The 27,488-nt window shown below is 45.4% G+C and overlaps 1 protein-coding gene across 1 annotated transcript; it reads left to right on the top strand.

Annotated features, from left to right (window-relative positions):
• Nucleotides 1-1,561: 1,561 nt before the first annotated feature.
• On the top strand, nt 1,562-27,361 carry LOC119178266 (uncharacterized). The gene is made up of 6 exons (XM_075887312.1): nt 1,562-3,176; nt 3,261-3,324; nt 3,676-3,855; nt 7,059-7,108; nt 21,681-21,834; nt 26,145-27,361. Exons 1-5 carry the CDS (start codon nt 2,850-2,852, stop codon nt 21,753-21,755), a joined length of 696 nt encoding a protein of 231 aa, XP_075743427.1. The 5' UTR covers nt 1,562-2,849; the 3' UTR covers nt 21,756-21,834; nt 26,145-27,361.
• Nucleotides 27,362-27,488: the final 127 nt, after the last annotated feature.

Below are 27,488 nucleotides of genomic sequence, written 5' to 3'. Positions count from 1 at the left end.
AAAAAGAACTATTGGTTAATAAAAAGGTGAAGAAAACGGGCATTGACGTGGAAAATAGGCATTATGAAGAAGTTGGCACTAGAAATCTATCGAAATTTTAAGAAGAAAATTACCAAGGAAAGGATTTATGATAATTCTTGGGGTACTTCTCTACTTTTTGAGGCCAGGACGGGAGTATTGCGAACCAAGACTTATCGGGTCAAATATGAAGGCGTAGACACGGTATGCAGTGTGTGTGGAGAGGAGGAAACTGCTGCACACTTGGTAATGTTCTGCAAAGGGCTTCATCCTTAAGTTCAGGATGATGGCGCTGAGTTTTTCAAAGCACTGGGGTTTAGGGACAGGGAGGGCAAAATAGACTATAAGTAGGTAGAAATAACTAGTAGGAGGTTATCTGATTGGTGGCTACAATCAAGGCACGAGTGAAAATTAAATCTTTCACAGCAAAGTGCCAGTCCCTAACTGCACAATTTAAAGGCCACCATACCTGTCCGACTGGGCATAATTATGGGAATGAGAGGGATCTCCAGACGGGTTGAATTTTACTTCTTTTTAGGAAACCGGGCTTGGCTGGGAATTCATTTCAGCCTTAACTCAAGTAAGCAAATTAGCTATTTCTATTCTATTTTAACACACAGCAAGCGTTCTGAGCACCACAGCAGAAAAAAATGAATTTAGTTTTTGTTCACTATGCATTACGGCTAGGTGGCGTTGGCCGCCGCCCGATCTAATGAATACAACTTTATCAATTCATCCACGGCGCTATTTTACGAAGTTTCCGAGATTTCGCACGAAGAAATCCAACCAACAAATCATGCGCAGCAGCATACCTGAGAACAACCAGAATTATGTGCACTGTCAAACGCGCCCTTTTCCGAGTGTCGTTTCTCACCTGCACTGAAAGTACTTTGATAAAACACAGGTGGAAAAGAACACTTGATACGAACATGACGTTGAGGGCGTAATAGCCTTCTGGGGACATGAACCACGTCTTGCGGTCACCCTTCGGTGCGATGAGGCTGGCGTCCACGCACCCGACTACGCCGGGAAAGGCACCGCGCCGTCGAAAAGCTTGCTTGATGGGCGCCTTGTCCTCCGCGGAAAGTGCAGCCACCGACTGCAGGTCCCAGCGTGGATGATCGCCTCGGCCACACGTCGCACGCACTTGCTGTCCGCGGGCTGAGTTACGCCAGTCGTCTGGTCGCTTTCAACTGAGGAGACCTGAGAGCTCCCTGTCGCGAAGAATCGCAGAGCACTTGCTGCTCCGCTGACAGCGTCGTCGTTCGCGCGTCTCCGAGTTCCCCGGCCAACTCGTCGCACAGCAACCACATTGTTTCTTTCGTCAAGCGATAGTGTTGCCGAAAGACGTCGTCAGGCACGTCAAATGCGGCGTCAGGCTCTTCTTTCTCAAGACCGCGCTGCTCAATCACTGCTGGCGCTTCTATTTTGTATTCTGTCTGCGATATGGTTGCCAGACGGTGTTATGAAAAAGATGCCGGCAATTCAAAGTGGTCGAACGGGTTAAATCGAGTTATATTTTTTATCGAGCTACCTTCAACCGCGGCAATGCTTTCACGTAATTGCATTGGAAAATATATGGCTACATTGAAGAAATCGAGCCCGAACAATCGGCAAGTGCGAAACTCCCCAAGAGGTTGGCTTTTCCTCACAAACGTTTGGGTTTTCCTCACGCAAAGGATGTTTCCCGCATGAATACGGAAAAGCGGGTAGTGCGATTGCGAGATAGAGCGGGAGAGTGCCGTGTAAGTGTTCTGTGGTCGTATCTGTGGTAAAATATTCTAGAACACAACGTGGAGCGAACACAGAGTAGGTCGTGGGAGCGACAAAGTGCCGCTTCAAGTGCATCAAAGTGCATGGAGGAAAGAAATGGAGGAAGGAAAAACCCTATTTTTCCTTCCGTCATGTACTGCGTGATTTATCGTCGTGCATCGTTTCTCCATGGTCGTTCATGCTGTTGGCCCCAACGTTAAATGGTTGGCCCATCCCAACGTATCTATTAGCGTTGGGACCATCTACGTGGAAATAGGCTGATTGAGTTCAACGGGCGAATTCAAGTCCTGCCTTCGGATGGTTTATAGCTACATTGAAATTTCTGAAAGGCGGCCATTGGTATAACCACCGCGTGGTGATGAAATCGTGATAACTTAGCAGGCGAAACCGAAACCGACGCACCAAACACAGTGCACCTACGTCGTTTATCTCGCACCGGGGGAGGAGGATTAGCGAGGGTCAATTCAAATTGTGAAATCAAATGTGAGGCATAAGGTTCCTTGCGCGTTTGAAATCTATGCGCCAATAAACCGACGACTTGAGGCAGCTCCTGAGTGATTTTGCGAAGTATCATTGTTGAGCCCCTGTCGCTTTGGAGACTTCACAAAGTCGAGCGGCTAGTAAAGGGGTGTTGCCATCAAATTTAAAGGCTATGCCAAACCTGTTATGGGTTCTTCAGGATTCAAGTACACGCCACTCGAAGGGTTGGACACAGCAAACGCGTAGAACACATTAATTCACGTGTACCTAAAAGCTCTCTCGCGATCGAAGCCCATCGCTTGCGCAGCAACACTGACGTAGCAGTATAGGAGAAGCAAGCAGCAAAAATTGTAGTGACGTCACACTAGATATGTAGTGACGTGCGCTCACCACCTCCAAAACGTGCGTACAAAGGTGTTCTGTGCGCTGGCAAAGCATTGGTTACTACTTCACTCGCCAAGGTTTGATTTCGCGTCGCATTTTCGGGAGAACCTGCGAAGGCACTAAGCACGCTCTGACAACGGCACTAAGCGTGCTTGAGTGCTGAAGGCGTCCGGTCGGTGGCCCGCGCAGTGGGCATGCCTTTATACTATTGTGTGCTAGACTTCTGCCCTAGCAAATTCGGAGACCCGGTGAGTTTTCACAAGTTTCCCCGAGACGAACAACAAAGAAACGCCTGGACGGACTTCGTTCGGGCTGCCGGGCGGCGTCACTGGACACCGAGAAAGACGAGCATGCTGTGTTCATTGCACTTCAGCTCGGACGCTTATCAGTCTATGTACGCGGCGAGCTTCGGAATTCCGATCAAGCGTTTGTTGGCGCCCGGTGCCGTGCCGACGATGTACCCTGCTGCTGCGCTAGCTTCACTGGCGCGTGAAAGTGGAGCAGCTGCGCCGGAGCGTCAGGTTTGTATTACGACCTAGTGTGTTAGCTGGAGGCATGTTTGTTGACAGTGGCGCTAATGCTGGCGTATTTGATGGTGTGTGCAGTGCGTGGCTGGCAGCGACGAGGTTAATCTCTACGTGGTCATAAAAAAAACATCATCGAGCACAGGTATTTGAGTTTAATTTATCTGTTTTGATATAAGCCTCAATAGTGTAGATTATAAGTGACAAAAATTAGAAATTCAAGGCAGCCTTTGGGTGATAGGCATGCTTTGATTAACCCACCAGAATTAGCCTCTTACAGACGAGTATTTTGTCATAATCTTGAAATTTGTTGTCATGACAATTTCGATTGTTGGTTTATACCCATGCAAATTAATAAAACAGGGCATCTGATGGACAACTTGCTAACATTATAGTGGGAACCATGCCACATATGGCCTTGTCCTCTTGACTGTACATGTGATGAACTAAACTTGCCATCAAGACTGATTCCTCTTATCATCCCCTCATGATTCAGCGTGTGATTATCACCCCAACACATCATCAGCATGCGCAGCCTCGGCAACGACTGGACGCAGTACACGTGACGGCCAGACGCAGTGCACTGTGCAGGTATCCCTCAAGTCAACACAAGTGTCACTACGTCCAAAGATGCCCAGCTTTGGCTCGCAGACTGAGAGTTCAAACCAGACCTTGGGTGCGTATGGAATGCTCTAACATATCTTGAATTCGCTTTAAGGGACACTAAAGGCAAATATTAAGTCAATGTTGATTGTTAAAATAACAGGCTAGAAACCTCGTAGTGCTACTTTTCTGCCTAAAAACTGCTTATTTTGAAATGAAATCACATTAGCACACTTGAAATGACCCTCCTCAAAGTGGAAACTTTCACGTCACTATTTCTGTGCATAATGTTACCCGGCTTTACTGCGCGACCGCTGATACTAGTAGCAGCAGAGCTAACGTAGCGGGAGCCGCAGCAGCAACAACATTCATTCTACACTTTCCTGCCACGACCTCCGAAATAGCAGATGTGCTTGGTTCAAAGGGGCCCCGCTAGATGACACAACCTGGCAAATTTAACCAGGGGAAAATGGAACTTTTGAACTACTCTTGCCATTCGCCATAGTAGTCACTGGCATTTTTCTTTCCTTGGATCAAACAGAAACAAACAAGCAGCATTTTTTTACGTCTCTTGATGTACGGAAGATTTTTTAAAATGCAGCTAGTTCGATTACTAGTGATGAATTGTAGACGGTGACTCTGACGTAATCAGTACCATTTTGCAAATGTCCTACACATAGTGCATGTGTTCTCGTGCATTTGCCTTAATTTCCTTGTAAGTAGGGCGCTGCTGTTGATAATACTCTTGTTTTAGACGTCATACATTGAGCTTTCACTCTGACATAAACTGTTGTTGGGCTTTAGTGTCCCTTTAAAATGCAAAAGAAGCAGGCACGCACGCATAGTGTGCATTGATGAGTTTGGATATGAGGGGCTGGAGCAACTCATTGTTGTCGAGTTTGTCGTGTGAGTGACAGCCCGGACGTGCTTGTCAGGGTGAGACTCCTGCCACCTTGATGGTCTAATGCTTATGGCGTTTGGATGCTTGACCAAAAGACACGAGTTCGGTCCCAGCGGTAACGGCTACTTTTCATAGGAGGCAAAATACACGAGACCCATGTACTGCCCAGTGTTGAAAAAACACCAGCTTTTTGAAATTATTGCATGTTTTCCTTTTGTTGTGGTATCTCTCATAGTGTGACTCACAACCTATTGCCCAAGCAACATGTGGCTTCCCAAAAAATGTGATTGCCACTTGATGAGCATTGTTTTGTAAACGAGCACCCAAGAAGACAAAAAAAATTTATGGTACGGCACTGGTGTAAAGCAGCAGGCAGGCACACTTAGTGCAGAGGTGTACGAGCTTAAAATAAAAATAGCAGCTTCTTTGCCAAAGACTTGGCTATGACCATTTTGTTTAAACGCGGTGCTGTGCAACGGATGGGCACGTATGATGTGCAACAAGAAGAGAAGTCCCATGCCTGCCTTGGAATTTCATGACAGACAGCATTATTGACAAAAAAAATTCATTCGCTATAGCATCTTCAGCATGTTATATTGTATGGAGCTTTGTTTTAGTTCTTCGGGTTATTCGTGCAAATTTGAAAGAGTACTGACCCAAAAATGCAACTTTTGCTGCTAAGAACCCACTTATTACAGCTGTAAACGTCGTTTGCTTAAAGGGGAAACTAAAGAGAAAGAGTGACTTGGTCTAAATTCATAAACTGCATTCTGAGAACTCTATTTCCACAAGTTAATTATTAGTGGAGAAAATCAAGGACTAAGTTTAATTTTAAAGTTTCACTCCATAAGCTCTGTGCATGACATACGAAATTTCAAAATGTATTTTCGTTATTTTCGTAGCATTGGCTCCAGGAAATTTTCTGAAACTTCTTATGCTAAGTCCAAGGCACCGACAGATCGCAACGCACTTCATTTTTACAGATTGAAAGCTACCTTTGTACGAGAAGAAGCCTTCAAAATTTCTCACGTCACAGTGTTTGTGCAGGTATCTCAAGGTGGCGTCTCCAACCACATTTTTTTTTGCACGCTTTCTCGCATACTGTCATGTCGTAGTAAGAGTGGTGTTTTCGAGATTGTGAAATTGTACTTTACTAATATGGGAGAAATCATTTCACACTTTAGTGTCTCTTTAGCACATGGCAGTTAATTATTTTGAGACGTTCTTATAGTGTCCAGTGGCTGTTTCATCAAGTGCTGAGAAAATCTAACGTGGTATGTTGGCAAGCATAGTCGGCCCATGACTCAGCAAAAGAGTAATGCACGCTGGCCTTGTGCCGCCTCACGTTCATGTGAGCACGAAAGGAGCGTAGATAGAAATTCGTGACATCACTGGTCGTTGGTTGTTTACACTAAAAGAAGGGGTATGGCAGTATATAGGTATACTGTGTGGAAGAAAACAAGTGGGTGAGGACTGCGCTTGCCTCCGTCTGCTCGACCTGGTTTTCTTCTGTGCCTTGTAGTAAGATCATGAATCATCAACTGGCCGCAGTGGCATGGCATGCACTTTAAAACTTATCTTGGGTATGTTTCATACATAACGATGAACTGATGACTCGAATGATAGGTTTCTTTTTTAATGTGCATGCAGACACTATTGTTTTGTTGCGTGGTGCTCCTAAACAGCAGACCTAATGCAGAAGGGGCGACACTTTTATAAAACAATTTTTTTTTTGTGGCAAGTGCTGAAGAAGCAGTGCCACAACTATACTTGTTACTGAGTACATGTTTTTTGCTGCGCTGTTGTGTTCCTATGTCCTTGATTGTTTAGTTTCAGCCTCCGTATTATGTATGGGGTCATTCAAAGGGGCCCTGCGACACTTTTGTGGCAGCCCTTTTGCACGCTACTTGTCGCGTCAAGCCAATCAAAAACAAACAGTCTATGTTGTCAGTTGCGTCACTGTCACATAACGTCATTTCCCATGTGTATTGATTGCCACAGTCCGAATTCAATGTAGTCTATCCCAACAATTAAAGTTATAAGAGCTTCAATTTCGGCATTACCACTTTTGGAATAGTATCGGTGAATTTCACAGCACCAGAACCACCAATGGAAAAGACATGCTCAAATTGTACCGCAGGGCCCCTTTAAAGGGAACATCTCATGAGTTAGTATTGAAGCCTGCAAAACGAGAAAGTTTATTGTAGTTATCTCTCAAGATGTCCATTGTGTCATGTCTAATAACGGTGCCGATAAACACAACAATTTTCTAAATCACATATTACATTGCTTAATGAGACATTTTAGTTACTAATGAGTTGTTCACCTTAGATTTGGAAGACCTTGTACTCATCTACAGCCCACTTCTCTCACAGAATGCCAGACTGAGTGTGGTTGCGTGGACAAGCAGCCTAATACAGGCAGCGTAAGTGCTCAACACCGGAACCACAACCAGAACCCTCACTGAGTTTTCTGGGTGATCCAATCAATGGCCATTACTCAAGAACCAAGTTATGAAAACATGGAAGCGTAAGTGTGTAAGGTATATCTAAGTAAACATTTTTTTCAATGCATTGCTCACAGGCATACAACAAACTCTACCAACTCCTAGCATACAAGTAATGCTGATTTTTGGAGCATCCTTCCTGTCTTGTGTTCTTTTCTTAACCAAATCCGTGCTCCCCTAGGCGAGATGTCGTACCAACTAGCCCAGCAACTGACTATAGTGAGATATAGCTGGTCAGCCTATACAAGTCGTAAAGCATAAGATGTTTCTTGAGAAAGTTTATATTTTTATGTTAAAGTTTTAAGTATAAAGTTCATTTGCACTTCGTAAAATAGATGAGAAACAGACTATATTGCTTTGAAATTTTTTGTTTAGAGCTTATGCTATAGCTCCAAGAGTCGTTATGACTATGCTAAAAAAAGAAATTCTTGATAAATGATTTCTTATGTCATTAATATTGTAAATGACTTTTCGTTTATGGTTGTGGGTGTCACAGGGACATCACTTTATAAAAAGCTTGGTCACTTCACCCCAGAAATCTGTGCCACACAGCGCTGCAGCGTCTGCTCTTGCACACGTGTAACCAAACATCCAGATACCTTCATTCGGGCACGCTGTATGTCGTCTTAGCTGGTACGAGTGGCCATGCAAAGCACTTTGCGAAATACCGGTGAACATGCCTAGTCCTCTAAGTGCGGGTTTGCGGGCAATGATCCCTGTAGGCTGGTCTAGTGCAGTGGCACTGTGGGTCATTGCTCTCTACACATTACTGTAATGTGTGATGTCACTAAATCTTTCATTATGCTTCCAGCATAGTGACATCGGCACCAGTTGTGCTAGCCATGGACAGGTCTCAATCGCAAAAGTGAGCATTTGGGCATCTTTTGGGAAGCAAATTTAAATGTACCTTACATGCTTGCTGCGTCACGGCCGGGCAGACAGTGCATGCGTGCGCTTCTTTCCTCACGGCTTTTCTCACCCGTCTCAAATACAGTGGTAGAGTTTCGGAGTATGTTTCGCCTCCCGTCGGTGGTAGGGGCGCAGCGACCCTGACTTTGTATTTTCTGCGCCGCGCACACGGCACAGGGGTGCTTGTCAATGTGAAACCGTGGAATGAAGGTTGTCGACGGAGAGGGGGAGGGGAATTATTAAAGAAATCGGGAAAAGTGGGAGGATCATCTTCTTTAAAAAAAGAAAAACTAATCTTACCAGACGGCTTGCTGCTTAATGTAGGTATGAATGCGCTCGTGGATAATACAAGCTGCAACTCAGTAAAAATGTAGAAGAATCGGCTAATGAGAGGCATAATTCAGGAGGCATAAAGCACTGGTAATGATCAGAGAGAAAGATAAATAATGCTGCACCTGTTCTGCAAGCAGAGCGCACCAAATATTTTAGCCCTTGGTCCCGTTGGACAATGGCATCACAATTAAGAGTAGTTGCTCACAGAATAACGAGCAAAAAGCTAGCTATTTTCTATTTTTCTGTATTTTTCCAAATACATTTGGAGTGGTTTTCAGGGCTAAAAGCTGCGGTCTGCTGCCTGACAACTCTTTGAAGCATGTACATATGTTGTATATCTAATGGCTAAAAAACCTGCATATAGAGATAAAGAAAAAAAAAAAAAAAAAAAAAAAAAAAAAAAAAAAAACCAAGGGAGGGCCTTCGCTGCTGAATAACCCCTTCGAACGGCACGTACAGAGAGTGGTGGTGTGCATTTTCAAGGTGTTATCACTACCTGGACATAATGATTCCGAAGACCCCAAGCCATTTTGCATTGCTTTGTACTGCAAGCCAGGTTCATGAAGAATGCAGAGTACGCAGTTGCTTACGCTCGCAAGCCAGCTTGCTCCGAAACTGAAACTCTAGTGCAAATTAGTTCTGGGTTATCCTTCGGGTTCGTAGAAGAGCATGTTTAAAAATAGAAACTGACAACATTGCAACTTTTCGGCAAGTAAGCAGCTTTTTTTCTAATAAAAAATCTGTATGAATTCTCTTGTGGCTTAGTGTTACAAGCAGGTTGTCGTCAGTTTCCTTTTATCTTTAGTGTGGCTTGCTTTATTCTGAGATTCACTCACCATGGCTGCATTTCATTCGGTGCTTTGTCAGTGTTCAGTCTACAGTGATTTCTCGAGTCGAGAAGGCAGTTGCACAACCTTCACTACAGACATTACGCACATGGATATATATTAGCTGTGTGAAAGTGTGTTTCTGTGTTCCGTGTTGCGAGTTCTATTCGGGGAAAACACCCAGCGTTTCTTCTCACCACTTCCCAAACAATGCGGAGCTATGCGCCAAGTGACAAAAGAATATTGTGAGAGACAACTTCATTATTAACGACAAGTCTACATCGACTGTCGTATGCAGTAGACACTTGCACGATGTAGATTATGTGCCTGCGTTTCGCATCAGAAAACTTATTCCTGACTCCGCTCCTACTCTTTTCGAGGACTGTTCTTCCTACTTGATTTCAAGTGCATAGAAACCTCGCAAAGATCCTGCTTCATGGGCTTTGTCCCTACATCAAACATCAAGGAAGGGAAAAGCGGAGACCAAGGAAACAGATTTCGATGTTGCGACTTCACAAGACGGTTTCACTGAACAAGAAGCAGCAAGTGTTTGCACGCAAACAATAAACAGCAATGCTCATCACGCGGGTCCATAACAGGCTATGATAGGACAATTGCGCTCCCAAGTGTCGCACAATCGTTCAGAATGCGAGAAGGTGCAGCAATTGCTGAAAGAAGAGAAAAAGGCATCCCAATATCATCGTGAAAGCGAGCACCACACATGTGTCAAGAAAATCACAAGAGATGCACAGAGAGAAGAGAATAAAGGCGTGTTTCTTTTGCATCAACTAGAATGTGACAGAAGAAAGCATTCAGTGCACCCAGACGAACTTGTAAGAGGTGTGTGATATGGTGCTTTCTGTCACAAAGAGGCTACGATCATGCGCACACTTTGGGGCTTGTGACACTGTCAGCAAAGTGCATGCTTCAGAGGTATATAGGTCCAATCCCAGCATCATCAGGTATGAGCAATGCCGTAAACCATTTGTGCGTCTTCAACGATTAGGCAACTCGTTTTTCAACGTGTGGTGAGTGGAGAAGCGTGCTCGAACTCGTGCCAGCGTTGCGTGCGCTGCACTGAGCGGTGGAGGAAGGTCAGGGTTGCAGCGCCCCCCTCACAGCGGTGGTGAGGAGCATGTACTGCACCCGATGTGAAGGCCGTAAAAAGGGAGCATGCAGGTGCAATCTAGCCTGGCTGTGGCTGTGTCCAACACTTTGCGTTCAGCATCCTTGCGTACAGAGGAAGCGTACAGCAGGCTCTTTGTAGCCTTATGGTTTAAGTGTCCTAACCCTTTTAAAAGCTCTGTCATCTGTGGGCCAAGTGCAAAGGATACTGCGCAGAAACAAAGTACTTGTGTCAAAAGAAACATTGATTTGCTTTATAGTGTTCCCATCGCATCATGTCCTCAGAAGATCATCTTGTGTGAAGAAAGCCTGCTTGATCTTGGAAAGTTTTCAGAAAATGCCACCTCGCCAAGGAGTCATCACTGGAGACCGGATTCTGAGACACTAAAAAAGCATGTTCTAAGCGCCAAAAACAGGCAAGTAAACTGCGGTTTTAGGGTTTCAATGTCATAAATATAGGCGCAATAAATTTTTTCGTAAGTTCACATAATTTTAAATAAGAACATGTGCACAGTGTATCAACAACAGGAAGCAAAAGAATTGTGCCAATGGTTGAACATAACCATGAATTTGCTGCACGGTTGGCAGAACACGGTCTCCGCTTTTATTGTCTAGCATGGGGAGTCTAGTGTCCACTGTCTAATCAATGCATTCCTGGGTCTCTCTTTTCATCATGGCTGAGAAGGGCAGCACAGGACCAGATAGGCAGACCGCTAAAAGACCAGAAGGGAGAGATGTCTTGTATTAACTGTGTTTAATCGTGTCCATTTCTAACCTATCTGTGAGCAGGGCCCCTCACCAGATTTGAGCTTTCAGAGCTGACAAGTGCAATGCATGCGCTGGGTGCTCATGATCACGCCTGCCAATATTTGCATTGCTACGTGTCGCAGAAGGACATGAAATTTCCAGATGAACGCTGCTTCCCCTTTTCGTAAGCGTACGCCCTAAGATGGAATGGGTGGTGTACGACAAAAAATGCGCCTTCTCTTACATCACTCTTTTAGATAGACATTGGTACCCTGATTTTTCTCACCGTACACTCTTCATCGGGTCCTGGTTAAATGCTGCCTATAGTCATAAAAGCAGATAAGAAATGTCCCATTTTTTCGCCATTATCATCACTTTAAGCAGCACTTGATTGGGAGCATGCACGTGAGATTGCGAGAACCATTCGAGGCGACATGTGTAATTTATTCTTGAGCAGATGAACGAAACCTGAAAGAAATAATACACATACAAATAGAATGTGGGGTGTTTTTATTTTTATTATTAATTTAGAATTGTCGCGAGATGTTATACACTAATCAGCCTGCATTTCGCATGCGTTCGTCTTCTCGCCGTTCCTGCATTGTGCCGGCGCCAACCCTTGTGATGCTTTGCAAGCTTTTGGGGAATCGTCTCTGACAGCAGTACCAGTGGTGCAACGTGGTGTAGAGCAGTAAGGATGCATGAACCGTGCCAGCTTTTCTAAGCGTACACGAACTGAGGGATCTGTCCCTTAGAAACAGGAAATACACTACCGAGAGCACCGAATTGACAAAACATTAAAGGAGCACTGACACAAATTTACTCATGCCAAGATTTTTGCGTCAGCGAGTAGCTATGGACCCCGTAGCAGCGATTCGCGACCTAAAACGCAACTGAGGGATGAATAACTATCACATTTATTGATTTATATTACTGGGATCTTGCACTATTAAAAAACAGCCGGCAATCCCACCATTTCTAGCGCTAAGAACACCAGCAGTGGCGCTACCTTGCGGTCACCTCTAGATCACACCACAGCTGACCACTTCTCCACAGAAAAAAGTGATGTCAGGCTGAGCTGCCCCGCAAACATTTCGTCTGCTAGGCCGACACATTCAATCATGCCTTGTCACCTGCATTGCTGTCGTCGCCGTACAAAGTGTCGACTCGGGTTCAACACGATAGTCTGGAGCTTCGAATCTCTGCGATTCGCGACGTTGCAAAGTATTTTTACTTCGATCGACCTTTTGCAGAACAGTGATTCCGAAATGGACGCTGTTCCAAGCAGCACTGCAGAGCTGCCCGAGGATGCACGTTTCAGCCATGTTCACTCGTGTGTCTCAGTTAGCTATATTGGTGTGGCCTGGCGTGCAAAGCATTCAGGTATACAAAGAGGGCTCAATGGAATATAGCTATCGTGAATGAGCATCAGTGGAGAAATAAAATATGTTTTCTGCTTGCCAGGTTCCTTTTCGCGCCTCCAGATGGCCCCACCTACCCAGCCTTTCGCGGTCAACACGGTATTACCACTTTTACGTGGACACAAAATCTACAGATGAACTAAAATTCAACGATACCTGCGTTTTACTTGTTAGCGATGATATCTGACTGTACGCTGTTCTACTTTTGATAGCTTGTGGTCATGTTGATGTGTAACACATACGTGATATGAAAAGACACCCTCATTGCGCTTTTTCCGTGCTTCGAACTAGACGACTGAAGCTCACGATTCCCAGACTTGCTGACCGACAAGCACACGTTTAATCATGCTCTTTTTTTTCACCGTTCTTTTAAAGGTAGTTTCTATTTTGATAATTTCACGAAAGCATTCAAACCGGTACGACGACACAGAGAGAAGTCCTATCGTGTCCTTCGTGTCCTTCTTGTGTCTGTGTCGTTCTGTTCTTGCACTATAACAATTGTCATGTCATACCAACTAGCCCAAGCTGCCACACTTCTAAAGTACGACGAACATCAGACATGACGAGCGAGTGCGTTTCTGCGCTTCGGCGCCAGGATAAAAACACTCGGATCGTACACGTCATTGCTACATTGCTACTAGGGCATCGTCACTCAGAATGGTATTTGTGGAACGTATCACACTGAACACGTAGCACTAGTGTCGATGTCACAGGGCAGTCTATTTTCAGTTTTTTCTCCTTAGCTTTTCTGCGCTGTTGGCATTGAATTAAAATAACTTCCACGTGACGGATGCTGCTTAAATTTGCTCAAGAAGACCTATGCATACCAAGCGATCGAATCATGAGCACATCTTGATCTTGAAATTGGATTTCAGTGCTCCTTTAAGGGTGATTGTGCATGGGCAGCCTCAGACACGTTGTGTGCATGTGACCTTGCATGCACATGACGTGCTGATGCGTGTGCAACATGTGATCATCCTGCTCTGATAATGAAAATGGCAGAGAGGTGATTGAGCTTGCATTAGCTACAAGGGGCAAGTAGCAATGGTGTCAACCTTGCCTCCTCGCAACATGGTTTCGTGGCCCATGACGAGCCTGTTTAAAAAATTTTTGTGGTACAATGCTCTTCATTGGGCACAAAACAACTTCCAGTGTCTAACTATAACTTCTTATGTAACCTGGCGAGGGCCCCATCAAGAAGCAAATTAGAAGCGAAACAAAAGCCGCATACACATCACGTTTTTCTTCCTTCTGATGCACACTCTCCTTTTTCTTAATGGCTCACCACGGTTCCGCATTCATTCACCACCTTCCAGCTACTGTATTTACTCGCGTAATGACAGCACTCGCATAATGATCACTCCTGAATTTTGTCGTCTAAATTCGACTTTTTTTTTCCCTACGTAATGATCGCACCCTGAACTTGCCGCATCGACATGTCATGTACCAAGTCTAGCTGGACGCGTGTATCATTGTTTCTGTGATCTGAAAGTGAGCGTCACTATGTTAATGCTAAGACGTCTCCCGTTACACCACCGATTACCAAAGAGAGGGAAGACCACTTAACCCCTTGTCTATCCGGTTCCCACTTGGCTATGTGTCTCAATCACTTCTTACATACAGGGATTCGTGCTGGGGCCGGGAAATAAGAGACGCAACGACCTGTTTCTGTTTACTGATTTATTTAATTTATTACTAACTGCAAACATCGTATACCCGCGTACATCAACCATTACACAAAATCATAACACATGATTTAGACACTCGCGACGTTCGACACAGGGCAGGCACCTAGAGAAAGTAACTGTAACAATACAAGGGTATGCATATGAAAAAACACACGACGACACAAATGATGAAGTTATCAATGAATAAAACCACGCAATGTCTCAACACGCCACCTCCTTTCCCGCACAGTTAATCTAAATAGGGTGCGTGAAGTTCGTCTCACAAATGGTCGGTGTTGTCAGTCTTCATCGTCTTCGTCGTCTTCGTTGTCTTTCTTGGCGATTTCCATTTTAATCTTCTTCCATAACGTCCCGCAATCACTCACTTCCTCGTTTTCCATCTCTAACTTTCATTCCTCGTCATATCATCTCTGCGTCAGTCATCATCTCATCGACTCTCCTTGCTATCTCTTCACACCGTTATCTTCCTTTTCCATTCCGTCTCTCTACCATCTCGAGTTCATCGCATCGTCTCTCTGACTCGCTCGTATCGTCTCGTTGTCCCTTTTTGTAGGGCCCGACTCCGCCCTACCGGGGCACCAAAGCAATCGCCACTATCGACGCGGCATATTTTCTTGTCAGTCGGAGTGTATCATCTTCGACGGCCGCCTCCGCGGCCCACACCAGTAAAAAACCCTCTCCTAAACAAAGCCGAGCAAGTAACAATGTACAAACTCAAGCCTCAGAGAGAGAGATGGGCGAGCTGTCCCAAGATGCTTTAATTACGGGCGAACAATGGTCCCGATGCTTTCGGTACTTGATGAGCCGATGTCCAGACCAAGTGTCAACGTTTCCATGCAGCTCAGTGTCTCCCGCGAAATTCTCCGTAGCCACCGCTTCTTCGTCATTCATTGCCGCGGTTGGCCATCCGCGCAAAAGGCAGTAATGAGCCCTGGAGCCACGGAGGCTGACGGAAAGTCAGGTCGGACCTGGCACAGGCGCTGCGGCAGGGTCGCATTCCCTGAACCAACAAAAGGTGCTCTGCTGCTCTCCCATGCCACAAATCTGAAAGGTGCGCGCGGATTATTTCCACGGTACACTGTCACACTGTCTGTAGACGACAAGGCGCCGCCCGGTCCTCGTGTTTGCGCGGGGGGGGGGGGGGGTGCGAGAACAGTAGAAATAATCCTTCCAGGTACTCCACTCCGGAATGCCCATTCGTTACACCGAAGGTTTTCTTTTCCTTTTTTTTAATGCGTGGGTTTTAGAAATGAGCGTAAACATCTTGAAAGGACCGGGGTTCAGTCCGTGTTTGCGGGGACGTCACAATGCCGTAAATTTATTGATTTAAATGAAAGCATTCCTTATTTAGATGGAAGAAACTGTTTTGACTCGCGTGATGTACTCGCAACCTCCATAACTGAAGCAAAGAAGAAAAAAAATGCGGTGGCTTCGCTCCAAGGAGTGCTTCGCTCTGTCACCCACCATGTTTGTTTTGACATTCCGCACTGTTACAGCGGCGGCCACCTGTTGGTCGACCTGTGTTCATCCCGTAGCAACGTTTTTTTTTTCCTGAGACCACGTTTTTTTTTGTGTGCTTTGTGATGGTCTGTTAAAGCGCCATTTCACCATGGGGCAGTATGCGAGCTTTACTGCCGCATTCGAGCTGAAGCCGCTTGACTACGTGCTTGAGCACGGCAACCGCGCTGCCGGCAGACATTTTGGCGTCGCGGAAATCCGGATACGATATTGGAAAAACAGTGCAACATGCTCATGGCTACTAACAGCGCGCGATGGGCTTTCCGCGGACCAAAATCTGGCAAGTTCCCTGACATTGAAAAGGCAGTCCTCAAATGCGTGAAGGACATGCGCAAGGACGGTTATGCAGTGTCATTAGACATGATACGGACGCAGGCGTGCATATTTTCCCGGAGGCTGGGCGTGGCCACAAAGGATTTCCGCGCCAGTTTCGACTGGACGACACGCTTCATGCAGTGGAATGGACTGTCGCTGGCATTTCCAACGTGCTCGACGAAATGGAATATGACCCTCTGTGGGACAGTGAGGACACTGCCGGTTCCGACAGGGAATCGTGCGGAGACGACACTGACGCAAGTGATGCTTCGGAGTCTGAATGAACGTTAGGGGGTCAGAGAGGTAAAAAATAAAAGGGCAGTGTGCCATGCATGTAGCTCCTGCGTAATGCAAGCATTTTATTACGAAGTAAGCCTTAATTTACATTTAGTTTTGGTTGTGTTCATGATAGCTACCGTAACAATTCTGATCAGCGACTTTTTGCATTTCCGGGGCTCAGAATATTTTTTCACGGAAAATTTACCCCGCATGATGATCGCACCCTGAAGTTGGAGTCAATTTTTTTGAAAAACAAGTGCGATCATTATGCAAGTATATACGGTACTATACAGAAGAACCTCCTGCCCTCTTCACACCGCTACACTGAGGTCTTTGGGGTGTTTCTTTTATTCCTTCTATTCCAAGGACACCAGTCTCCTCTCTTTCTCCATTCCTTGCTTCTCTCTCTTGCCCTGTAGACGCTGAGATGTGTGCTCCCACATAGGGCTAGAAAAATAGCATCTTTTCCTCTTCTCAACATCTCCGCCTCCTTTTCCAACCACTCACCCCATTTGAGCTCTGTGGTGTATGTTGGCCACTGGATCCCATTTCACTACTGCTAGCGGTTGTTTTGATTGGCCGACCAATAGAACTTGGTTGAACCCCATAATATTTGGAAAGGTCAATGCTGCCGCCTGACATGAATAACTGTTTGAAACCACACTTGAAAGCTAAATTTGTGCTTAAATAGGGTTCATGTAGGCGTCGATTTTGAAAATAGACATTTACGTTCATACGTCACTTTCCGTTCATTAAGGCAAACAATCCGTTATTAGAGACCAAGATGTTAAACAAGGCATGGAGCTAGGAGACGAGCACATTATATTCTAACCTATTTCAATGTTCTGCCCCCTAGCATTTTTTGCATAAAAACAAAATGGAAATCAAGGAAACTGCAATGGCGTATTTGTCTATACGTGTAATGTGCATCGCGTATTTGTCTATACGTGCAATGTGCATCTCGTGTTCTTTTATATGCACCGATTTGCAAGCGTACTTTTGAACAATCATTTAGTGTGGCACTTTGTTCGTGAAACATAGCCGACTTTCTGCTTTTCGTTCACTTTCAATTTTTGTAACTACTGTATTATGGGGATGATTACAGTTTATATGCCCTGTGCTTCTAATCTGATGTGCATGTTATTTTGTCTTATCATCTCTATTGTGCCTTTAACTGCCATCATGTGACGTGTGCGGTTTCTTTTCTGCCTGTCAGGCTCTGCCCCTCAAGCCTCCGATTGGCTTTGGTAGGCGTAGCCATATATACTGCTTTTTTTTTTGTTGGAAGGAAAGGTAATATTATTATTATTAGTACTATTATTATTATAGGCACTTATAGGCTTTTAGGCACAATTGCCAAAAATGGGCATCTACAGGCACTATATAAAAACACTTCAAAAGCCCTCCATAACCTCTAATTCATGCTAATGTATCCCAAGTGCCATGATAGGAATGCAAGGAATAAAATAGGCATTTGCCTTTAATCCGTTCTTTAGTCGTCTCTACAGGTATGGAAATAATTTTTGTTGTTCAAAGCTGATGGCACGTTTCGCTAAAATCAACCATTTCTGAGTGGCGTCTGATCCTTTGCTACAACTCATTCAGTATATGTGAATGGTCTAGGCTTACATACCACATCCAGGATTAAGATACTTGACAATGACCGTGTGATTATTGTGGACATCAAAATCATGTGGACACCGGTGACTTATGGACAGATCTCTACCAGGTAGCTTTCCAATGATGCAACGTTAACGGTACTAATGAGAACTAACAGACAATGATGGCAAAGAAAGTATAGGAAATGTTATTAGAAGTACACTCAGACCTCGATGTTATAAAACTGGATATAACGGAAATAACGAAATCAAGGACCGTAATTGGCAAAAGTAGAAGAAGAATGAATGCGAGAGCTGTGAGGCCTTCGAAATCGGGAAGGAAGGCAAAATGTCATGTGTGAGCGAACCCTCAGTTTTTATCACAAAGAAAGAATTTGCATTTCCAGATAGCTAGTAAGCTTCGTGTTTAATTTTATCAGTTTCACATGTTTCATGCTCTGTACAGCTAGGTGCGCAAGTTTGACATGGCTAAGGTGGCCTTTTTACGCACGATGCTGATTTATGTGTTTGGCTCAGGTGGCCTTTTTACATGCGATGCTGATTCATGTGTTCAGGTGTCTGCAGTTCTTCAATAAACATTCAGTTTTAAGTCCAGCGCTTGTCCTGTGAGGTTGTTCGTCTTTGCTGTCTTCGTGTCGTTTTTTCATTGGTATCATTTTTCTTTTACTATATGCAGGTCTGTCTGTAAAAAACTAAGAGTGGGTTTGGCTAAAAATATTATTACGGCAGAGAAGAAACGCCGGATCGACGAGGCTGTAGATAAAATATGTTGTACCAAGCAGTTCCGGGTGACCGATTAATCAGCGACCGAACGGGGCTAGCTTTTCCTTCTCTTTGTCCGGCACACACGCGCATAGTCGCAGAGAATGTCAATATGCATGCATGTAGCAATCTTTATTGATCAAATTGGGGCATACTGTATCTTCTCGTGTGTAATCCACACCAAGAAATGGAGAAATGGGCCTAAAAAGTGAACTTGCGTGTTTTGACAGAGCCCTGATGTGAGAGCTGGAAAGCTTCTTCAAGCCGCAAAACCTTGGGAAGACAGAAAAATAATGTCTCCAGTAGTGTTCCAACCGTGCACCTGGCTGTCATAGCCTCTCGTCATGGCAGCTGACTTTCAGAATGCCTTTGCAGCATTTGAATTGCATTGAAATGATCTACCGACATCCAAGACAACTAATTTGGGAATGAAAATAATAAGTACTGATCAGATCTCTAAATATGAAGCGAAGTAGTGTCTTGTGGAATTTGTCGTATGTGCACCGGTTGTAACTGGTTGTGTCGCTGTAGCGAAGGCCGTCTGTAACCCTTGACATGTCTATATAAGGTGGTATGCATCTGCTTGCATCACTGGAGTGGTACAATACGGACAAGTGTCACGAACTTCATACACAACACTGGCCTAATGGTGCACATTTAATACACATACAAACAAAAATACCGTATACACGCGTGTAAGGGCCGCACCCGTGTAAGGGCCACATCCCTTTTTTAAGAAGCACATATTAAAATAAAAAAGTTGCATGTAAGGGCCACATCCGCACTTTCCTTGACCCATACGTAATCCAAATGGCGCGCGTGTCTGAGCTACTAGGCGTTGTCAGTATATGGCGTTAGAGAACGCAATTATCATCATCACCATATGGTACGTCATTAGAATAATTTGTTTTTTTTTCATGCTAATATGTTCATGAAGTTGGCTAAAAATTTCAAGTTTTTTCAGTAGTGTTCATACACCCACCAACTAAATGTTAAAGCAGGATTTTATCTTTAACTTCTGACACTTCTATACAAACGCGCTATCCATATCGGCATTAGCATCACCAACTTTGGTATTTGTGCGCTGTTCGGTTATTGTGCTGTTCAGCCTGCCATGTGCTCGAGTTTTGCGCACCGTTGAATGACTTTGGGACTCTAGCTATTTTTCTGCGGGACGTTTTCGTTTTGGCACGATAGGCAAGCAGCTGAATAGCTATACAGCTGGCTATAAGTTGAAGGTAATCGAGTTTGCTCTCGAGCACGGGAATCGGGCCGCCGGCAGAAAATTCGACGTTGACGAGTAGTGTGTTCGACGTTGGTGCGCTCAGAAGAAAGCCTTGCAGAACACCAATATCAAAAAGCGCGCTTTCCGAGGAAAACAGTGCAAGTATCCCGATTTGGAAAAGGAGTTGCTCCGCTATGTGACTGAGGTGAGAAACAGTGGTTTTGTGCTCACTACAGATATGCTGCGCATCAAGGCACTAGCCTTGGCACGTGCTAAAATGTACCGGCCGGGGATTTCAAGGCTAGTGCTGGCTGTGTGCGAAGGTTTCTGAAAAAGGAAGGGACTCTCCTTTCGACGAAGGACCACGCTGTGCCAGCGGCTGCCAGAAGACTATACCGACAAGATGCTTAGTTTTCACAAGCACGTCATCGGCCTGCGCCATGAGCACAATTATCTGTTGTCGCAAATAGCCAACGAGATCAAACTCCTGTGTGGTTTGACTCTCCCGAGAACTACGCAGTCGAAGTAAAAGGCAAGAAAAGTGTCACCGTGCGGACAACCGGCACTGAGCGCCAACGCTGCACCGTGATGCTTTGTGGGACCGCGAACAGGTGGAAGCTACCCCCGTATGTTGTTCTGAAAAGGAAAAGAATTCCCAATGAAGTATTCTCCAAGGGCATCATAGTTAGAGCCCAAGAAAAGGGATGGATGAACGATGATGTGGTGCTTGACTGGGTGAAAAGTGTTTGGCAGAACAGACCGGTAGCTTTGTTGGCCAAACATTCACTTTTAGTGTTGGATAGTTTCCGCGGCCACCTTACCGATAAGGTGAAGGAGGAGCTGCGCCGTGTCGGCACAGACATGGCCGTGATTCCAGGCAGCCTCACAGGAATGTTGCAACCATTGGATGTGAGCGTGAATCGACTGTTCAAAGTTGAATTCCGAAGACTCTACACGGAATGGATGGCAACCGCAACGGCAACGATGAGCAGACGCCGACAGGATGGCTGAAGAGGGTGCCGCTTGCTACTGTTCTCGGTTGGGTATTGTCGGCGTGGAGCTCGGTGTCGACGACATTGTGTCCCGAAGTTTTAAGGTCAGGATATCCAACAGCCTGGATGGCACCGAAGATGACTGTTTGTGGAATGATGGTGCTCCGCAACACACCATCTCGGACTCCGAGTTAGAAGACTTGTCGAGTGACGACGATTTAGCGCACACGCGGCATACCGCAATAAACGCTCTTCATTCGCTAACTGGTACGTTGTTTTTGGTTCACAAAAAAAAAAGTTCCGTGTATGGGTTGCACCCTGAAAATTGGCCCTCATTTCCTGAAAAAAAAGTGCTGCCCTTACACGCATTTATACGGTGTTACGCCTTATAGGCAAGTATATGTCCCAATAAAAAAAAAGGAGCTATGAATATATTTTACGAGACCTAGTCTCATTACTTTACAGGCAAACCCTGGATTTACGTAGCCACCACTGTGGTCTACTGCAGACACAAAGGTCGTGAGATTGAATTCCAATCGCAGCAGGCATACTTTATGGAAGCTTCAGAATGCTAGGTGTCTATGCACTGATTGATGTACGTGAAACAACCCGATGTGATCGAAATCTTTGGAGCTGTTCATTATCCCATCTTTTGTAATAATATTGTTGTTTTGAGAGATAAAAGCTGCCACAGTTATTAGCGTTATCAATTATATACTTCTTCATTTCAGCTGTGGGAACATAAACATTTCCGGCAACTCGCTCACAAGGATTGGCACCTAGCTCGCAGGTCACAGGCGTGCTGACTCACTGAGGTACAGCACAAAGTATGTTACCTATTTGCTGCTGGACCCATCAATAAAATGTGACTTGCAGCTTGTGCAGGTAAGAAAATGTTTTTGTTGTTTACACATGTATAGCATATTTGCATCAGAGAGATCAAACCTTTGTTTTGACCTTCTATTACACTCAAATGAGGTCAGCAGCAGTTGTGCTGTGGAACTAGAAGGATTGAAGAAGGCACTAAAGGGTCTGGACACAAGGAAATTGTGTGCACGAGCTTGTTATCGACTGGCATGTCCAGGTGTGCAAGCACATGGAGCAACACCGGCCTGATAATCCACACTTCTTGAACAATGAGGCACAGTTTGCACTGAGCATTCCTGACAGGCTTTGTGAGCAAGAACCGAGTGAAACCAAACTGAAAATGAGAAATGCACGTGGCCATATACGTATGATACATGGGATTGGCATGCCTTTCGAACGCAGGATTGCCCGATCTACATACGAATCAGTTAAGCGTACATCATGCAACTTATGTGTTACACATGTACACTGTCAGAGCGCCAATTTGGTGATTTTACTACACTTTTTTCGTTACTTTTCAACCCACTACTTTGCAAATGATCTGAGAGAAAATATTTCAGCACACCTAATGCTTCTGCTGTTCCAAGCCTCGCAGAAAACGTTGCGTCAGTTGAACGAAGATAAAAACAAAATCACTGCCACCAGCAAGATTGGCGAAGTAAATCGATTTCTTTTCTCTGACTGATTTTTGACATTCCTCCCAGCTCCTTTGTTCATCGCTGCCTTAGATAAGTAACATAGTTTGATGATCAAGAAAATAGGCACTCGCAGTGCTCAACACAAGGGACGAAAAAACATCGCTGACAAAATAGCAGCAGCTGGAGAGTGACGTCAGAGGCTCTCGTGGTCACACAATACAGCATTTGTTGACAAGTATGCCATCTACATTCGAGGCTCCGGAATACTTTTCGAAACCAAACCTGCTTCTGGTTGTAACATAAGAGCATGTTATAAAACGTTCATCTCGTATTAGAGCAAATCGGTATTTATTGCCATGAATGATGAGCCACGAACCTCTGACCTAAAGCAAAAAAACAAAGGCGCACAAATGCTCTGTCACTGCTCTTTTAATAATCTGACCTCATTGGCTAGTCTCACAACTGTAGTGTTGTATTTTGTTGTATTGATCCTAGGTGGCGTCACTTACCCTAACACACTAACAGACGGCGCCACTAAGGGGTTACAGGTGTATATATATATGGTATCAATAAACATGGCGGGGCAGTTAGTCGCCGGCCCAACCCAACGTCGCATCGTCATATCGATACTCTCGACATGGTGCCAGAAGTGGGATCTGCATCATAGTAAAAATGCCTCTGGGCGAGAACAAGGACAGCGAGCTACCTGCAGCGACCACGGCCATAGTGGCCGTGGTCGCTGGGCCTAACTTACAACCGCCACCCCATTTCGACTTCGAGAACCCAGCGGCTTGGCAAAGGTGGCGTCAGCAGTACGACGACTGCAGTTTTGCAACGGGTCTTCATGCGGTGGACGATGAAGTTCGCTTCAGAATGCTGCTATACTGCATGGGCACCAGGTCACGGGACATCTTGTGTTCATTGCAAGTACGGGACGAAGACTATTCAAAGTGCAGCGTCATCGTTGGCAAGCTGGACGGTTACTTCTTACGCCCCGTCAACGAGGTGTTCGAGAGCGCACGGTTCCACCGACGTGTTCAACAGGCAGGCGAGACAGCTGACGCATTCTTCACAGCACTGGGAAACATGGTGAAACGATGCTATTACTCTTCACGGGACACCGAGGAGCGACTTGTCCGCGACTGTTGTATCGTTGGCCTTCGTGGCACGAAGCTATCCGACAAGCTCTGCCACAATCCTAAGCTTACGTTAGAAGTGGCGCGCATTTGTGTCCGTCAAGCAAAAGACGCAGAGAAGGAAAGGGCAAATTTTTCAGCAGCATGTTTGCCAGCAGTGATAACGCATCACGAGTTGATAATCGTGGACGCGGCGGCAAAAGTCATGCAGAACCGCCCACAGCAGCGAGAGATGCGCAGCGCAGCTGCCCCATGGATGCATGTTTCTTCGCCTTGTGGATTTTGTGGCCGGTCCTTACATTTACGATCAGAATGTCCCGCACGCCGAGCAACCTGCAACAAATGCGGAAGGAAGGGCCATTTCGCAGTGGTTTGCCGGGCGGCTAGCAAGCAACTTTTTGTTGTGGAATTGGGTACTGTCGGTTCGAACAGCGAACAGCAGCCCAAGTTCGTGGATGTAAAAGTGGACGGAATACCTCTACGCTTCAAAGTTGACAGTGGCGTCGAGGTCACAGTCGTCCCCAGTACTTTTTCTGGAATTCCGCCATATCTTGAGCCGCCGGAAGGGGAGCTTTCAGGACCGGCGGGACAACCGCTGAACGTGCTGGGAACGTTTACCGCCACTCTGCAATGGAAGAACAAGTCCGCAACGCAACGACTTTACGTACTTCGGTCACAGGCCATGCCACTTCTGGGATTTCCTGCTATCCAAGAGCTGGGTGTGGTCAAGTTCGTGGACCTGGTGGTCGAGACGCAAGGCAGCCAGGCGGCATCAGACAAGCTGTTCTGTGGCTTGGGCGAGCTGCAAGAATCGTACACTATATGCCTAAAACCAGATGCTGTCCCCTATTCGCTGCTGGTCCCAAGGCGTGTGCCCATCCCTTCACACGGCGTCGTGAAGGCGGAGCTGGATAGACTTGAAGCGGAGGGCGTGATCAGACGCGTGACAAAGCCTACACCGTGGTGTGCCGGTATGGTCGTCGTACCAAAGGCATCCGGTTCATACCGCGTCTGCATCGACCTCACCAAGTTGAACCAGGTAGTGTTGCGTGAGCGCCATATCTTGCCCACCGTAGACCAAGTTTTGGGATTACTGGGTAATGCTCAGGTGTTCTCGAAGCTTGACGCTACATCAAGTTTTCATCAAGTAAAACTGGCAGAAGAATCTGAAGAATTAACAACATATATAACACCATTCGTACGTTATTGCTACCGTCGACTGCCATTCGGGATAACGTCCGCCCCCCGAATACTTTCAACGCCAAATGAGTTACATTCTCGAGGGTCAAGACGGCGTCGTAAACATGATTGACGACGTTTTGGTTTTTGGCCGCGACCGTGCAGAACATGACAGCCGGTTCCAATCAGTGCTGGCTCGACTGAGAAACGCCGGGCTGGCACTGAACAAGTCAAAATTTCAATTCAGCGTCACAAGTGTCAAGTTCCTCGGCGTAGTTATCTGCGGCAGCGGTATTTCGCCGGACCCACACAAGATTGCCGCTGTCAAGAGCATGGAACCTCCTGTCGACGTCAGTGGCATCCGCAGACTATTGGGCATGGCAAACCACGTGGGGCGGTTCTTACCTCATCTGTCAGAGGTGACGACACCCACTTGAGGACTGCTCAACAAAAGAAGTGACTGGGCGTGGGGACTGGCCCAGCAGGTCGCCTTCCAAAAGTTGAAAGACATGATGTCCTCCAACATCTGCATGGCTAACTACCATCCACTGTACCCGACCATCGTATCCGCAGATTCCAGTTCGTTTGGCTTGGGTGCTGGATGTTAGCTTAGGTTCTATGTATGTCGATGCTTTACCACCAAGGATCCAAAGGATTCGACTGAAACTCATGAGGTACCAGTACATAGTATTGTACGTTTAGGGAAGCTGCTGGCAACAGCTGATACCCTTTCATGAGCCCCCATCACATCAGCGTCTCCAGCAGAAGAAAACCAAGTGAAGTTGTATGTCAGCGAAGCCGTCGGCAACATCACGCAAGGCTCACCAGTTAGCCTTAAAGCGGTTCGTCAGCACCAGATGATGGATGGCGAGTGCGTTACCCTCGTGAAGTACTGCAGGCAAAGTTGGCCTCGAAAAAACAATGTGCCATCAAACCTTTCCAAGTATTGGAAGTACCAAGTGGAGCTGACCGTGTGCAATGGACTGCTACTCAAAGGAGGGCGTCTGATGATTCTGGAGGCTCTGCAGAAGGACGTCTTGGATTCACTTCACGAGGATCATCAGGGTGTGAACCGATGCAAGGCCCATGCGCGTGATGCTGTTTGGTGGCCTCATATCGACATCGATACTCTCGACAACAATAACAAAAAATTGGGATGTAGTTAACATACCAATTGGACTAGGCTGAAGCACAAGGCTGCAATACTGCAATAAATGAGGTGTTTCATCTATTCTGTCTTATGTAGTGTTCAAATGTGTGTTCTCATTGCAGCATGCATGTAGACATGATTTTTCAGGAAATAGCAAGCATGTTCTCTGTAGTAAGTGTTGAGGCAGTGATTTGCACTTCTGATATTCTGTGTTTGTTTGCACAGGTCAGAACTGGCTGCTTTGCAGAGCAATGGAAACGCTGACAGGGTGCAACATAGAATTGAAACAGGAAGGCGGCAGTGGGCCGTGGAGCAACCAAAAGCTAGGAAATGCAACCTAGCGGTGTGCCCAGTCAAAGAGTCCGCAACTTTTGGTACATATATGCCCAGGCAGGGAAAAACTTGGATGTGTACGATGAAAAGAACATGCTTAGCCCACTGCTCACTGCGACTGCATGCTTCGATGCATCGTAGGTTTATGAGAAAAATTTGTAACAGCCTTTGAAAGGGGACATGGGACCCGATAGTGAAATGTATTAGTATTAGGCCTAGAGACATGATTTTTTTCAGGGAATACTCAGCTTTGTGCACTGATTGAAAACATGTAATTACATTTTCTTTACATCACTCCGTAAAAACGTTACTATTCTTATTTTATGAATTCGGGATGTGACTTGCATGAAAAGTAATGCATCAAAAGAGCAATAATCGAACCTGTATATTGCTGTATATTCAAATAGTGCAAATATGCAATTTCATGCTAGTATCTAAGTTTTACACAAAGTTATGAAGTTTTTATGTCGCAGTCTCTTAGCTCTGAATTTTCACTGGGGATTTCTGGAAAATTTCAAAATTTTACAATGTCCTTGAACATTTTATCAAGGTTTTCTTGCACACTTCAATACCCTAGCATTCGAACAAAAAAAAAAAGATCAAGAAAATCAAATCAGTATTAGCGACACAGTGCTCGTTTCAAAATTCAAAATGTGCAAAAATCTGTATTTGAGAAAAACGCAATAATTGAAAAAGTTGCGAAAATGAAAATTTCATGCATGAAAGCCATAGCACTTGTATTCACAATCACTCAGAAAGCCCCTGCGGAGTAGTGTGAAGCAGGCTTTTGCTTGTGGCCTTTCGTCAACTCTTTTTTACGAATGATGTGGTGCTAAGCAGCTCTCGTTGAGTAGTTATTCATGATTTCGTTTGTAAACAGTTATGCTAATTGCACCTATCTAATCGTTATACCATTAATTACAATTAGTTCTTGTGTACATGTATGCCAACATTGTCATGTATACTAGAGCAATGTCTTTATTGCAGCGTAGTGGTGTTTGTCCTTGTACATAGATGTGCCCAAGTGTATGTGCCCTTATTGCTGGAATATTATGAAACTTTTATTGTTTGTTCTTGTATAGTGTAAAATAAACTTTTTCTGAACAACATCCGTCCGTCTATTCTCTGCCTACTAGTGCCGAGCCCGCTCCAAACGTGTGAAGCGGGCATTGCTATTGGCATCACGATATCTTGCGTAAGCACGTGACGAGAAGGTTGGGACACCAAGGTACAGTT

The sequence above is a fragment of the Rhipicephalus microplus genome, chromosome 1, assembly GCF_043290135.1.
Source record: "Rhipicephalus microplus isolate Deutch F79 chromosome 1, USDA_Rmic, whole genome shotgun sequence".
NCBI classification, from domain to species: Eukaryota; Metazoa; Arthropoda; class Arachnida; order Ixodida; family Ixodidae; genus Rhipicephalus; species Rhipicephalus microplus.
Note: the sequence above shows the minus strand (reverse complement) of the source record. Positions and strands in the feature narration are given on the sequence as shown.